Source organism: Aptenodytes forsteri, unplaced genomic scaffold (assembly GCF_000699145.1).
Source record: "Aptenodytes forsteri isolate BGI_AS27 unplaced genomic scaffold, ASM69914v1 Scaffold76, whole genome shotgun sequence".
Classification (NCBI taxonomy): Eukaryota; Metazoa; Chordata; class Aves; order Sphenisciformes; family Spheniscidae; genus Aptenodytes; species Aptenodytes forsteri.
The window spans coordinates 1,680,065-1,696,454 of NW_008794444.1; the positions used below are offsets into that span (position 1 = coordinate 1,680,065).

The window sequence follows — 16,390 nt, forward strand, 5'->3', positions numbered from 1 at the left end:
GTGATAGCGCACTGAACTTACGGGGTTGGAAAGAAAACGTGAAGGCTAAAGGAGGAGAGGACAGTTCAGCCTGATCCAGCAGAAAGGCAGCTGCGATACCAACCACTCTGACAAATTTACTTTAAAAGAACTTTATTACAATGGCAATTTGTGGCTTTTACCGTAGCTCAGGAAACCAGAAGAGATGGGAAAGGGAAGAGCTTTGTAGGGGTCCCAGGCAGGTTAGCAGACTTTCCTTCTTTGCTGCGCTGCTTTTGATACTAGGTTTTTGCAGAGGCCAGAAATCCATTCTCCTATGAAACCTCACCCTACACAGGGCTCAGAATTCAACCTCGCGTACAGCGTGTTTGTCGTCTTCTTGTGCAAGTCAAACCAAACGCAGTTTAATACGAGCCTGCGCGAAGATGCGAGTTATAACGCCGCCTCCCGAACGGCACTGTAAGTCACTAAAATGTTGCTGGTTTTCCCCATTTTTTTAATCAAGTTCAACGCTAAAAATAATCAATGCCGAGGGCTCGGAGCAGCACCACTGCCCTCTGCTGATGGCAGCAGGACGGTGGATGTGCAGCTACCAGCTCGGAGAGCAAAAAACCAGAGGGGACCACATCGGGTTTTGCTTTCACACAACAGCCGTGAGCTCATTTTTCCAGCATCTGATTTCTCTTTGAACCACTCCGAGCGGGTTTTGCTCGGCGTCACTCCACAGACGCTGTCTTTTTTAGCAGCTACTTACTCCGACGGCCCGTACAGACCAACAGGAGAGGATCAAGACGAGGAGGATGGCGGCGGCAGCTCAGACCTACCGATGTGACCATCCCCATATTCCAGGCTATGCGGCGTTGCTCACGCTCGGCTTTCCGAGCGGGAAAACGGGGACAGCATCAAGGTCGAAATGCAAACATGAAAGCGTGAAGTGGAAGCTGCTAAGACTTCGAAGTGCCTGTGTTAAAAAGCTTTCAAGATAATCAACTCTGACGCCGTCTCCTTGAGGAGCGCCGGCCAGCTCCAGCTTTACACAACCCAACACGCAGTGAGAACAAGCACCAGGATATTAAAGCATTAATTCTTCCCACTTCTAAGCAAACTTAAAATAGGATATTCCGCCACCTTCTCTGTGCTGGAGGGCGTTGCCCTGTAACCGAAGGGAATACGGGCAAATTAGAAAGCACAGGATTCAAAACCCCTTTGAACAATTTCTATCATACAAAGCACTAGATAAAGCTTTTCACATCATGCAGATTAAGCACATTCTTGTGAAAAGGCACCATAATACAGTTTTCCTTTTCATTATCTGTTGACAGCTTAGTAAAACGGAGTATCCTGACGGATCACCCCTTGTTAGCACGTACTGGGTTCCCATCAGAAGCCATAGATCTACCCCCGAACAACACTGCATTAATTAGCCAGAGTAAGCCCAAGAAGTCACAAATGAAATCTGCGGTCGTTTGTCACCTCCTGAATTCGTTTAAAGAAGGGGTAAATCCCATGTTTGCTTTTAATCAGACACGGAGCAGCGAATTTCTTTAGAGTCATGGGGTGATTCCGGTGGGAAGGGACATCGGGAGGTTTCTAATCTCTGCTCGGAGCAGGGCCAGCTCTGAGCTCAGCCCAGGCTGCTCAAGGCTTTATCCAGGCCGGCCTTCAAAACCTCCAAGGATGGAGACTGCACAACCTCTTTGGGCAACCCGCTCCAACGCTCGGCTGTCCTCATGCTGAAAAAGTTTCTCCTTATTGCTGGTCTGACTCTCTTCCTTAAACTCGTGCCACCACCCAGTTTTGCAGCAATACAAGCTGGGGTTCGCTTCAGGACGTGATCTCCACCACCAGCAGGAAGTTTTCCTCTTTAAACCTAAACTACAAATAATTCCCATTTCACGCTGAGGACGCCAGCCCCAGCCTAAATGTCACTCAGAAACAGCTAGTAACAGGGTAAGGCACAGCAGGGCACCCGACTTCTACCCAACCTCCCCCCAAGATCCAACCTTTAATAATTTAAATAGCTCATCCTCCCCGGGATCCCTCTCTAGCTCAGAGAAATGAGTTCCTCTGGAGAGCATGAAATTAAACGCTTACGGTGGACACGTGCTCCGGCTCCTCTTCTGGATGAGCATCCTCCCCCCGACAGCCAGCCTGATACAAGCGTCCCTTCGCCAAGGCCACGGACCCATTTACACCGCGCTCTCCAGCTTTTTGCTCTGCCCCATTCAGCAGAACACTTTGTGGGATGTTACGCGGGGTCGTATCAGAGAGGTTACCGGGTTTGAAGACAGCTGGGGTGGCGGCAGAGGGGGGAAGAGACAGGGAGATGTATATTAAGCCATCATTACTGCCAAGCCAAACGCGGTGATTGGTGGCACAGCTTGATGCGAGAGTTTAAGGGTTAAGCGCTACGAGAATTCCCTCTCCTAACCACAAGAGCGTGAATCTGCAAAGAGCAGGTAAGATCTTGCGCAGACAACAGAACTAGGAGCTGAAATGAAACCCAAAGGCGTGCCAACCCACTTCTCGGCACGGCCCGGCCCTGCCGAGCGTCATGAGAAAGTTGGAAAGAGGACAGACGCACAGGTATGGCTATTTTATCTCTCAGTCTCTCATTTAACAGGGAGGGTACCCTTTGGAAAGCGATACTACAGAACTGAAGCGTTTGTAGTATTACATTGGCTACCCCTTATCTAGGTGTAACTTGTAACTTAACTATAACTTATGATCTGCCGCACGGAGGATACAAAGTCCCCGTTCTGCTGTCTTCACTGTCATGAAACGGGTCAACGTGGACAATCAGCAGATCTCTGAAACAAAAGTACCTGCTTTCAACAGCATACCGCCTCGGTGCACACACAGCTTTTAACCTTGGCTTTCCCACGCACCCGAGAGATTCTGCAGGCAAGAGTGACCAAAAAAAAGAAAATTTTACCTTGCCGTTACCAGCTTACCGGGCGTGTGCACACATGCACATTTTTAGAGCAAGTTAATTCAAATTCCGCTGAATTGTGAGGGCAGAGGAAAAGTTATAGTTGATCCTCCCACTACAACTGCCTTGAAAATGTATTATTTGGGAAAACCGGATCCAAAGACAAAGCGAAGGATGCAAACATCATGTCTCTCTGGCCATCACCCCTCTTCAGAGCACGACCTTTGGTGCTGCAACCCCCGCCCGTGCACCAGCAGCACATCCACCCAGGTATCGGTGGCTCCCGGGTGGAGCCCAGACAGCGAGCGCAGAGCTCGCGACTCCCAACGTCACGAATACCCGCATCCACCCACAGAGCACGGCCGGATCCAAGTCCGCTCGAGGTCTTTCTCTAGCTGTCTCAGGTGTCAGCACACTACCTTGTGTAACACAGGGACAGTTAATCTTGCAGCATGTACTAGTTGATGAGAAGCTTATATTAAAGTTGAAGCTTGCATTTCTTGATTTGCCAGATGACACTTAACTACCGATTTATTATGTGCCTGGTGAGTAACGGCTGTTGAAGCGTATGGCATTGCATTCCAATAATTGGAATTTTGTGCTCAACGTCAGAAATAGGAAAGCCACTATTAAGAAAAATACGTTATGAAAAGTTTTGTCCTTACTTAGATGCCTAAGGGCTCTGGCTACACAGAGGCTAAAGACAACCTTCGTGTCAACATCCCACCCTCTGGACAGCATGGGGGCAGCTTTAAACAGGCTGGGCAGTGAATCAATGCCTGTGCACAGAAACGGGTCTGACCTTGCCTGGAGGGAGTTCAGGCGCCCGCCTTCACAACAGTAGGCCAGAACGAACACTTCCTACGTCGTGGATCGAACCACGCACATACTCGCCGCTTTTTGCCAGACCCCTGGAATAGTTCTGCAAAGCTAAATACTCCCCTAAGAATTGTGTAGGGATCACTTGTCAGATGCCCCCTCCCCCCAAATTCGATTAAAGTTGGTTTTGGGTCTGCAGGGCAGTAAGCAGTTAATATATTTGAGCAGCATACCCGCGTCCTCATCTCTACCAATGCAAAAGACAATTCATATGAGGAATCCAGAGGAGCAGACAACCCCACAGCTGAACACTGTCAAGACAGAGCACTGGCCATGCATCGTACTGTTCGATTAATAGATCCAAGGATTACGTTCAGGGCACACGGTCTAAGAGCAGCTGGTTTTCTAAGCCTTAAAGTGGATAAATACTTTTGTTTCCACTCTTTACCGCTCGCTGCTGCCATTTTTTACCTTCCTGAAAGGGTGAAGGTAGCAGCATTGGCCAGCTCAGTGTGAACCGTTCTGCAAGCCACTATATATGAAGAATGTAAACGTAGAGGTGAGCGATGCCCAAACTCTGTAGTTCACGCTGCTGCCAAGCCCTGGAGTTTTACTGTTATCCGCCCTATCCCATCAAACTCCTGAAAAGCATATAAAAACAGTGGTTTGCGGGTCACTTACCACATCCACGTGTGTCAATCTAGCACAGGACTTGTTCACAGCCAGGGAAAAAAAAACAAACCACCACACCACACTCTTGTCAGGTAAGGAATAAGTCCCATTCCTCCTCTAGAACAAGCAAGATCAGATCTTTTTTCTCTTAATTAACAAGGCAGTTTGTGGGCAGGCAACACCCGAGGCTGACGTGCCACAATATAGCAATGGTCGCATCCACACTTCAGATGCCTTATGCACAGGCTGCAAAAATCACAAAAGGAAGAGGAAAAACACTCACAGAAGTCAAGCAATTCTGATTTTATATTCGGTCTTTGCAAATCAAGGATGTCCTATTTTTACTATTCATTCAAGGCAAAAGTCTACACAAGCATGTCAAAAGCAGTAATTGAAAAACAGTAAACACGACAGTCTTGAAAATACGTTTAATGTCTAATCTTATACAAAAGTGACAGCATTTTCAAAAAATATCAAATCCTGTATTTATAGCTTCTCACTATCATACAGCAATATTTGTTTCATCTAAAGAAAATACAGCAGCAGGTGATAATCTATACTTTAAAGATGTGATTGCTTATATTTCATATTGTAAACAAATGCAGTATGTCAATCTCAAAGCACAAGTCAAAACGAACTTCTCAGCAATTTAACTCAGATGATGCATAGAAATGTACAAATTCCATTGCAAAAGCTTCAGGCCAGAAGTTGCTCACACTTGACATAACATGTGATAAAGTTACTACACGGTATATAGTGACAACTTGAGTTTTTACACAATAGATTAACAGGTATACCCTTTTCACTGCTATGCAAAGAACTTTGCTCACAAAAACAAAGGGGTTATGAAACAGTTTTCATGACCTCAAGAAATACGAATATACATTGAAAAACATCCCATATATACTGAATTTTAGCCTAAATGTTCCAGTAATAAATCCTGCCTATTTCAGGAAGAACCTAGAAGTCTAGTTACTTTTACAAATCCCCTTTCCAAAAATCATTACTTGCTACGTTTGCTTTATCCTTTCCTACCTCTTCCCATTCCCTGCAAAGACATATGGCCAGTGCAACTGCAAACTGGCGTGCTGCTACTGCACGATCCACCCATTTGGAATAAATGTTTTCTCATTACACGGATTTATAATCTAAGGCTGCAGGTATCAAAAAAGCACTTGAGCAAATGTAGTCAATGTTCTCTTACGTTAATTTTTAATTAGTCTTGCCAAGATCTAAGCCAAGTCTGTTGGTTGGGGGGGGGGGGAACACGTTGCACTTTCGGATCCTATTTCTAGGGTTACAGATGCTAGGTTTTAAGCTGAAACGTTAAGCATTTTTGTTCAGCTCCAGTACTGTCTTCCTAAAACAAAAAAATACACATACCTTTGCTATCAGCTTTCAGGACATGAGATTAAAACAGCCACAGCTAAGCTGACCGCTTTCTTCTGCAAAAGTATTGCGGGACTTTGCCGTAAAGGCTAAGACTACTAACAAGCATCACCACCAGGTCACCCCATTTGTTTTTAAGAAGTCCATCACATGCGCGCAGGAAGCCACGATAAGGTACTGGAAGAGAATTAACTCGCTTTCACGGTTCCATGATACAAAGACTCCCTAATGAGCTACCACGTTAAGCAAAATTTGTTCCTAATTCTACCTACAGAGGCTAAGTTAGGACATCCCCAGCTGGGGATGAGAAACTGTCAGGACTAGGCTACGAAGTACCACAAAGAGTGCCAGAACTCCTCACTGACACGTGGCTGTGCGTCTTGGTAATGCTAAACTAGCGTTGCAGCAAACCCCTTGCATGCTCTTTGCACAGATATGGCAAGAATACGAAAACTTACTGCAGTGCCCCTTCAGAGGGGAGACAGCTACACAGCAGCGCAAAGGCTTCTAGACATTCCAATCGCTCCCAAATTACACTTACTCGGTGAGGTATGCAGACACCTAGCTGAGAACAGAGGACTTCTCCCCATTACAAGACTCAGCGGAGCCCCAGTGAGACCTCCTCGTTCTCAACCGTGGCAAGAAGGATCTTTGTAGCTGACAGAACTAAATGCCATGCCAAAAACTGCCGGGAAGGGAATTGTCAGGTTGGGGTTTTTTTGATCTTTTAAGCTCAAGTTCAGTTTCTAGGGACTCTGAAAAAGTCTGCCCAGTTTACACGACTCGGCAGCAAAGTCAAATTTTAAATGACTAGAACCCAGGTTAGAAATAGGGAAGTACCTTACCTAAGTGGGAATCAAGTTTCTCTTTACATAGACCAAGCCAAACTTCCAACCACCACAGAATGAGAACTGGCAAAATGATGTCCTCATTTGCATGCATAAAACTCACATTTGTTGATTCAAAGTTAACTGCACATCCAGGTTATTTAATTTGCACATCAATGCCTGTTTGTGAACACGAACAGTGCGCTGACAAGTCAGACCAAGTATTTTGAACGCGTATCTTCTCTTCCGTAGTCCCAGACTGAGCAATTGTTTTGAGTATATACAAAATGCTGAGAAAACCTTCAAGTTCACATGCTCTGTCTCTTTAGTTTGAATTACTGTAGCATGTTCAAAAATTAGATTTCTTGACAAAAATCTTGAAACACTTTTTATTGACATTTTAAAACAACCTGAAAAGAGGTAAAATACGCCTATCCATCCATTCAGTGACCAGCACGAGTCTGGCAACAAGACTTAAAGCATTAATGGAAATTTAAGAATTAACATTTTTTTTTTTTTAAGTCCTCGGGCCTGATTCTTTACAATCCTTACTTGGCAACTCCCATTCTTCCAAGGAATACTTGCCAACGTAAGAACCACAGATGTTAGTTTTATTTCTGCTCTTCATAATTCACTTTATTAAACCAAACAATTATGCCAGCATATGAGCAAGGTAAATTTATGCAAACTGCTCCTTCATACCTCAAATGCACATACATGAGGCAAGTATTCTTCATAGCCCCAAACATTACTGAAACAAAAACTGTAAAAATCTCTGTAAGTAGTGGATGAAGGTGGAAAGCTACAGTATTTTGTTGCCCAGAATGTATTCAACGGTAAGGCTGCAAGAGACAATAATTCATGGTCAATACAGGCTTTTCACAAAGCAGTTAATTCACAGTTACAAAAATTCGTAATTAAAAGCAGATTCATCCTTACAATTTGTCATTCCCTCCCTATGTGCCCCAGAAGCAATCTCTCTAAATTACAGAGACTAGAATATTTCCTCTTTCAGAAATCATTACAAGGCTTTCCCACCTTTTTTGCCTTTTAGAGAAGGCTTTCCAAGTGGTGGAAGACCACTATAATGTGATGCTTAGACATTAGTTCACTGTTCTAGTATATTTAGTTAAGCGTTTAAGAAGTTGGCTATTATTCCACTGACTACAGAAGTAAGACAGATGCGCCGAAATTCCTTACCTGCGCTAACGGGTCCTATGCTACTAAACTTCCGCGCTTAAAAGTGTAACATTTTAGAGTAATTCAAGACCAAAATTAAATACTCACATGGGGACCACCAGGCATTGATGGAGCACCAGCAGGACCAGATGGCACTTGAAAAGGATTAGGGGGCGTAGGATATAGTCCTGGAGCTGGATATGATCCTGTGGGTGGAGGAAATGGACCTGGCGGTGAAGGTCCCCATGTTCCAGGTGGGACCGTACCCCATGGTACTGTTGGTGCAGCCCCTGGAGTCTGGGTAGGAGTGGAATATGGCCCTGGGGGTGGATATGGCATGCTAGGTGCAGGATACTGCCCTCCCATTGTTGGTCCCCATGCTCCAGAGGGCATGGATCCCCACGGCCCAACAGGAGCAGGAGGTGCAGCTGGCTCTGTTGGACCACCGTAAGGTCTTGGAAGCTCTGGAAAGGGCATATTTGGTGGAGGATATTGCCCTGGTGGGACAGGACCTGGCACAGTTGGGGGTGGATATGGACCACCAGGAGGAGGGCAAGAGGGTCCAGTAGGAGGAGGAGGAAATGGAGCAGGCGGTCCAGGGGGCATTGAAGGATACATTCCTGTTGGTGGAGGTCCAAATGGCACGCTGGAAGCGGACGTATTTGGTGGCAGTCCGGTTGGCGCCGTAGGGGGAGCGCTTGGGTTGTTCCAAGGATTCGAAGCCGGCCAACCCTGCGGTGGCTGACCAGGCTGTTGACCAGGTTTTGTACTGCTCACTTTGGAGGTTTTAGCAGGCGACTGATCTGGTAAAGCATCTGCCAACTAAAAGACAAAGCATCAGTGAGAATGTAAAATGTCTACTGGACTTACTAGTTGCAGACATTCACCCACTACGTGTATATGTTTCAGTTGCCAAAATGGGAGGAAGAGAGCTCTTTGTTGCTGTGCACAGATGATTACATTCGGTTTTGTGCAGCTTCTATCATTAAGGTAGAAGAGGCATTCTGTCATGCTGCAGTTCGAAAACCAAAGATAAAAGGCGACCTACCACACAGCAATAAGCAATTTCAGTGCAAATCCAGAAAGAAAAGGTTTTCATAGATTTCCATTATAGCTATTCTGACACTATTAAAGCACAACTCCTTTGTTAATATCACAGCAGAAAAGAACCCACAAGGCACCTAGCAGCTTCGTATGTTTAGTCCACAGATTGCTACATCTACCCAGAAGGAAAACACCACAACTGCAATACAGAGGAAATCGCCTCTCAACTGTAAGCTCCCCTTCTTCTTGAAAAAGCATGTCAACTTTTAGAATGAAGTAACACAACTGGCTGATCTTCAGGAAATAAAAACTGTTACTTACCGAAAAATCATCAGTTCCAGACATTTTGCTGAAAAGTAAGGTAAGATAAAGTGAAATTTGTTGAAAATAATAGAAGTAGTATTTCAAGCAAGAGTTCATGAGACAAACTCTACATTTGTCTCATTCAAACCACAGTAAGTGTTGAACTTCTTAGCAGTGGCCTTGTTTTAATGACCCTGGCCCATACAGACACGTGCTACCCAAATACTTTCCTCTTGATACAAGTTCTCACGAAAAGGAAAGTCTCCAGCCTCTACCTGTCTCATCTCAGACAGGACCGACAGATAATGTAAATGGGTCACATTACGCTAAGAAAAAAATATTTCAAATATTCACACCGAGTAGGCAGCCTACCCAGACAGTGATGCCTGTAAAGTATTCAAGGTCTTTTCTAAACTGGGACTCAGAAAAGTTATGGCAGGCTGCTTGCAGGCGAAGTTAACGCACCTAAAACAAAACACGATTAAATCCCCATGCAGATCTTACTGCCAGAAATAAAAACCCTATAGTTTGCTGACACTTTATCCTCCAATTATTTCAGAACATACTAAAGGTAGTGGATGCTCTTATTTACGTTCACTGACTCCAGCTAGCTAGCCTTAACTGAATGTAGGTACGGCAAAGGTGTCATTAATACATACCTAACTTCTAACCTCTCAACACTTACAAGAAACATTGAAAATAGGGACCAGTGAGTCACGTGCTATCTTTTCATGAAGGCAACTACTGCACTTAGAGCTTTCCAGAGCTTCACCACAACAAAAACTGACTGGCTTTGTCAATCTTTATTAGCCAGACAAAAGGGCAGCTGTCACGTCACAAACCTGAAGTTATATTCAGTTTGACTAACTGACAACAAATACTGACTAGAGGTGAAGAACTCTTGAGAGGATGACCAAGAGCAGGTGAAATAGGTGGACATGCCCCAGTGCAGCCAGAAGGTTTTAGGGGAGAGTGTAGGAGATAGAGAGGAACATAAGAGGAGGAAAAATGCAAAATATAAGTCAAGAGTACAACTACTACTGCCAAGCTGACCTCCACAAAAAAACCAATCCTTATTCTTCCTTGTTGATGGTGAGGACCTGACTTTTAACACAGAGACTGGTCTTGGGGACGGAGGTTTGTACACACAGACTATGACAAATAGGTTTATAAGCTCCATTAGATTATAAATTACGTAATGCATATAGTGCATATATAAACCAGAGTCTTCTCTGAAACTGTATTGTAAGTTTATTACTATCTACACAATTTCCTCATCTTAAGACAGTACGGGATCAGAGCAAGGGGCCATTTAGCTCAGCATCCCGTTTTATCTTCAGCAATGACAGTAGGGAAGAACAAGAACAGGGATGACACCCCAATACTTCAATGATTCCAAGCTCAGGTACTTCCTAAGTTGTAGGCAATGCCTATGGAATAACAACCCTCAGAGAATTTCTTTGCCACAAACATATCTAGTTTCCCCGCTTGCACCTACAACACCCATTGGCGAGGAACCCCACAGGTCTGCTATTTGTTACACAAAAAGGCACCTTCTTTTTGTTCTAAACCTGGATCTTACTAGATTCAGTTGTTGCTCCTTCATTCTTGCCGCTGAGGAAATCAGTAAATCTATTCTTATCCACTCTGCCCATGCTGCTCATTATTCTACAGATTTTTACCATTTTCTTTTAGCTGTTCCTTCTCCAGGCTGAGCTCTGCCTTATTTCGTTGACCCTTGTGCAGCAGCTGTTCCCTACCTTTGATTATTCTCACTGCCTCTCTTTGAGGCTTCTCCAATTCTTTTGTATCTTTTGAGATGAGTGACAAAAAAGAACCACACGGAATTCAAGATGTGGGATAACCACTGATTTATACAGTTTCATAATTATGTTCTGGTTTGTCCTCTATTTCCTTCCTAATACTTCTTAATGTTTCATCTGCTTTTTGATCACTACGGAACTGACACTTGTGGCAATATTTCATTCCTTGGTGTTAAGGGTCAGCCCATCATTTTATATATGAAATTATATGCACCACTCTACATTTATCTACTCTGAATTACATCAGATTTATCGATGTTGAATTATATTTGCCATTTTATTACCTAATCTGTACTTTCCTGAATGGCTTCATATCAACAAGACACCGCTCATCTCATTTCCCAAGCTATTTATGACCACACTGAGCAACCCAGACCCCTGTGGAAACAAAGTGAACTCCTCAAGTTACACCTAATAATTTAAATAAACCTTTTAAGAAATACCTAATAATTTAAATAAACCTTTTAAGAAATACCTATCTACAAAGTTAGCGCCCTGGTGGAAGTCAGTGCCTAACTGCATGAATCCAAAGGTTTGTTAAAGCTCCAACATGAGCTTATAACAGCAGTAGTTCCTTCAAGTAGGTACAAATACCTGAGTCTTCGTATCAGATCAATGACCATTTGCTTAAAGTTGAGAAACCAACTGAACTACATCAGGAAAGTGGTTTCTGCTCCCGTTATATTCTGCTCAGCTGTTCAAGAAACACCTACCAGAAAAAGCTCAATTTCTCTTCAATAGATACCTCTTATGTTAAAAGAGTTTGTTAGTTTTTGCAGTGAACCATGCTCAATAATAATCAGAAGCTGATACGTGCTTTTTAGTGGCACTGTACTTCAATTCACCTATACAGACACAGAAGCTATTTAATGTAACCCACGAAATATAGGAAATCAATCATTAATATAGAGACAAGTACAAAAATAACTTTTTACGTAAGTGCGCATGTAAATGTATTCATAAGCAAAAAAAAACAGGTTAGCAAAAAGCAATGCCAAAACAGGCCAAGAGAATCATCCTTTCCTTAGGCAGATGGAGAGAGATGGGATAAGATCAACTGAAAAACAGATCTACAAGAGATTGAAAAAAGCCCACAGGAGAAGTTAGAACATATGCTGCAAGGGAGAAAAGGAAGAAAGGAAACAAACCTAAAGGAGAACTCAGAAGAAAATCCCATGATCTGTCACAAAAGTGACAGAGAGTAGTAAATTCAAGTCAAAGCAGTGGACGAATACAGTTGAGACAGGCCTGACTACGAAATATCAACAAATATCCCCAATATTTGTCAGCGCATAATTTCAAAATATTTCTGTGCCATGAAAATTAAGGCAACAATTCTGCTACATGACTTATGAAAAAAAAAAGTGTAATTAAGCATAGCTTATAATGAGATTTAGTGGCTTTTTTACTTTGGCAAGCAGACGAGAGCAACATTTGTTGGCACCATTTGGCATAACTGAGTCAATGCCAAGCATGTCAAGGATCCTCTTGCAGACAGGATGGCCTACTTCAGGGACGTTTTTTAAACATACATTTAATCTGGGTACTGCCACCTCCATTTAATAAAAAAGAAACTGAAATTATCGTCAGATACGTTCAGACAACGTATGAACTAATTTGTACGTAAATCTAGAATCTATATTCCATTCAAGTTGTTCAACGCTGGTATAAAGAATTTCAATCAAAACCTTACAGAAATATCAATTACGTTTGTAAAAGTATTGCCCAAGGCATTCACATGCTCACAAATTAGACTCAGAGACACTGTCAGACAGAAGACCTCCAAGCAACTCCATTTTAAAGTCCCCACTGGTCATGCGTGGGCTCAAGATTTTAGATAAATGTACTGAATGGTGCCTTGACTAGATTTTTAGAGTCGGTAGAGTTAAAAGATGGACTCTCATTTTCTCTTGAAGCTTTCCTAGAAGAGTACTGCACAAGCACCGATATGAGCAGAGAAAAGCTGATTCATGCAAGAGACGTCCGTTTCGCCACATTTAAACTCTACTTCAAATTACTCTTTCCTGGAGTTGGGGGGGAAAGAAAGAGCGAGTGGAAGAAGGAGGGTTCAGGAGTTTAAGTAATCTGGCAGGGAGTAGAAAGACTACAGAACCGGCAGCATTCAAACTGAAGTCCTGCTCGCATCCACTGTGCTGTAAGATAAGATTTCCTTTGTTTTCTGAAGGAAACATCCCCCGCTTTCCAGAAGCGCAGAGCCTGCCAGCTGCAGATCGGCTGGTCAGGGCACCATTTCTCAGCCACCTCTGAGAACACATATGGCCAGAAGTGCAAAACTACAGCGAGGGAAAGAGAGAGACGACCCGTGTCTGCAAAAAAGGCATCTAGGAGCAGAATCTCTCTCATCCTTTATCCTGAAGAGGGATGGGAGGGCATGGAGGACTTCCACCACACCTACCCAGAAACGATACACAGCAAAATCTTCAGACCACGGTCCAAGGCCTCCCAGACACCCACGAGCCGCTCCCAAAAATTAACAGCAGGTAGGTGAGACAAGCAAGCCTGCCAGGCTCCACGCGGCAGGCTGGAAGAAGGTTGAGAAGCGCTCTGACACAGCAATGGTATGCTAATTCTACCGACAGCGTTCAAGACCAAGTGGCGATTTTCAGAGAGGTCTGTGAAAAACCCTTTTTTGGAAGCGTGGTGCTTCATGTGGCATACTAAATCCGTCAGCTTCCACAATAAAACAGCTCCACCATGTTTTTTTAAGCTCTAAACCCTCTCTGACCACATCCAGCCCAACCGAAACCGATGGATGTAGTAGCATTCTTTTCCCATGCTCTGGTCTTTCCTGGCTTTTAGCCATCACCAGTCCCCAGAGACCCCCACCAGAAAGAGCTGTCCAAAACACTTTTTCTTTCTTTTACTAAAGCTATCCAAAACTAAGCATCAACTGCTTTCAATTTTTTTTTTTTTTTTTTTGAGTTGTATGACATTTTTCAAATGCTTGATGTGCCAGATTTAGTTCCTGTCTCCAAGATCATCTTTCAAACACAGAAAAACGCTTTCTAGATGCAACAGGCTCTGCTGCATTTCCACTGGGTGGCATGGCTCTATCAGCAAAGAGGTTCTTTTGTCGCTGTAACATGACTAATACCTACCAGCAGAACCTCATCTACAACAAGATTTCTGCCCACATAAGTATAACTACCCAACATAGCTACACAGATAAAATGGAAGAGAGACCAAGGCTTTGACAGCTTCTAAATGTTTTCTAAAATATGCAAATTTCTGCAGCTTCTACCTTCAGGCATTAAGCGTCAACATTTTATAGCTGGCCTTTCCCTATCTTTACAACGCCTTCTCACCAGCCGCACTGATGCACTTGCGTACCGTGCAATCGTTTAGCCTGACCTGCACGTTTATTCATTGGGAGAATAAAGACAACTGGTAAACAGACTGACAGGGGGGAAAAAAAAAGTAACCGTTACATCATTAGTAGCTACTTGAGGTTTGGCGATCTCTTTGCCCCTTCCCGTGCCTGTCTCGACTGAAAAAAAGGAAGTAAGTCAGATTTTTAGTGGTAAACAGACTGACAGGGGGGAAAAAAAAAGTAACCGTTACATCATTAGTAGCTACTTGAGGTTTGGCGATCTCTTTGCCCCTTCCCATGCCTGTCTTGACTGAAAAAAAGGAGGTAAGTCAGATTTTTAGTTTTCACATTTTCAGTTTTCATATTTTCCAGACAGATTTAATTAAGAGCGGCAACCAAAATGATGCGTGTTAGTGCATTTGCTATAAATTATCAACTACCAGAAAAAACAATTCTTCAAAACAGAGGTCTTATCACTTTCCAAGACCTGTAAAACATAAAGCCATAAGGAACTGTAATCTGTTCCGGTTTCCCACCCATGACAGGCCATTCAGTTTCACAGCTGCCTCCCCACCAAGAGCAGACCTAATCACTTCAGACAGTCACCACACCACAAGCAGATGGTTCCAAACCCCACAAACATATATCACTTCTGAGGTGGCTTGTTTGTGTGCCAGCTGTGATACAAACCCAGTGGAGAACAGCGAGTCTCCACTGCCAAAGATTACTCCTGTCCACACCATCCCACCCCGTGACTCTTGCAAAAGATATTTTAGTGCAGCAGCTCGGAATAATTAAAACGTATCTTCCACAGCTGCCTCTAAACTTTCTTGAGAGCTATGGAGCCCATTCTCATCACGTTATCCTCATTTTTAAAAGCGTGCTTTATTTCTCATTTATAGCTTTAGCTTCCAATTATCAATTCTTCAGAAGTCTTCCTGAACTAGCTGTAAAAGCTGTTTAAAGAATACCCATGTCCGCCTCCTACCAAAGCTATATACTCAGGAATTATCAGCTTAATTATTTTCATTTGTTTTGGATGAAATAAACGTACTGACCCCGAGTGTGAGTGACTATCAAACATCTTCACTGCAGGGTTTTTGGTGTGTGTGTCCCGCCCAATAAAAACATCAAAACTGTGTGTCATCTTCCAGTTCTAGCCTCAACAGTGACAAACAAAACCACACACCCTTCTGCTCCTTTACAAAGGCTCTTTTCCAGGATAACCACTTTTCAGGATACGATCTCACTGCGTGGATACAGCTGGCATCTTTCACATCTTGATCTGGCGCTGTTAAAATGTACTTGAATTAACTCAAGTTTCAAGAATATCAAAAGTGCTTCCGAGGACTGGCTTGATATTTACCACAAATTTTTGCATCAGCCACTGGTCTCCACAGGCCTTGGGAAGGGTAGTTTCAGGGTGTGTCGCTTTTGTTTAAAACAAAGAGAAAGCTACCTTTGTTCTTACACCTACTGACAATAAGGTTGGACAGCATCACATCAACACCATTTTCCAAGGAATTCACCTGGAAACAAGTTCTCTCTCAGAGATAAAACCTGACAGGTAAGTAGTTCTCTCTCCAAGCAATGTGCCCTTTGATACCACGCAGCACTAGCTTTCCCAGCAAGTCAGCTACCTTCAGTACATTAACATTTGATAAAATGCATCAGCTGCTCATGAACTATGAAAAATTGACTTGCCTGGGACCTTCTTTAGTGAAGAACCTGCCAGTTAAACAGTCACTTGTATGCGATCCACGTTCATCTACACAGTCGTTTACAGATTACGACCATCTGGCATAAATACAAGCCGACAGACTATTTCACCCAGTCAGGACACGGCACCTACCACCGGTACGCAGAGTAAGGCAGGACCCGCTACAAACGAACCTCCTTTGCTTTGCAGGCACCAGCAAAGCCAGCCCCACGTAACGGAAAGCGGCGGCAGCCCTTAGGCCTCCGCCGGCACCCCGAAGCGATACGCCCTCCCCAGGCGGCGGGTCTCCGGGCGGGGGAGGCTGGCTTCTGCCGCTCGCTCGAGGCCACCCAGCCCCGGTACCACCCCATCCGCAGCTCGCCGGGGCTGGGA

At 43.9% G+C, this 16,390-nt stretch overlaps 1 protein-coding gene across 1 annotated transcript in view; it reads right to left on the bottom strand.

Moving 5' to 3' along the window:
• Positions 1 to 4,718: 4,718 nt before the first annotated feature.
• MAPK1IP1L (mitogen-activated protein kinase 1 interacting protein 1 like) overlaps positions 4,719 to 16,390 on the bottom strand; it is a 13,344-nt gene continuing 1,672 nt past the window's right edge. The window contains exons 2-4 of the mRNA XM_009289836.2: positions 9,163 to 9,190; positions 7,906 to 8,619; positions 4,719 to 7,460 (exon numbers count right to left, since the gene is read on the bottom strand). Coding sequence (XP_009288111.1) covers positions 7,449 to 7,460; positions 7,906 to 8,619; positions 9,163 to 9,186 — 750 coding nt within the window. The 5' untranslated portion in view covers positions 9,187 to 9,190 and the 3' untranslated portion in view covers positions 4,719 to 7,448. The remainder of the gene's footprint in view (positions 7,461 to 7,905; positions 8,620 to 9,162; positions 9,191 to 16,390) is intronic.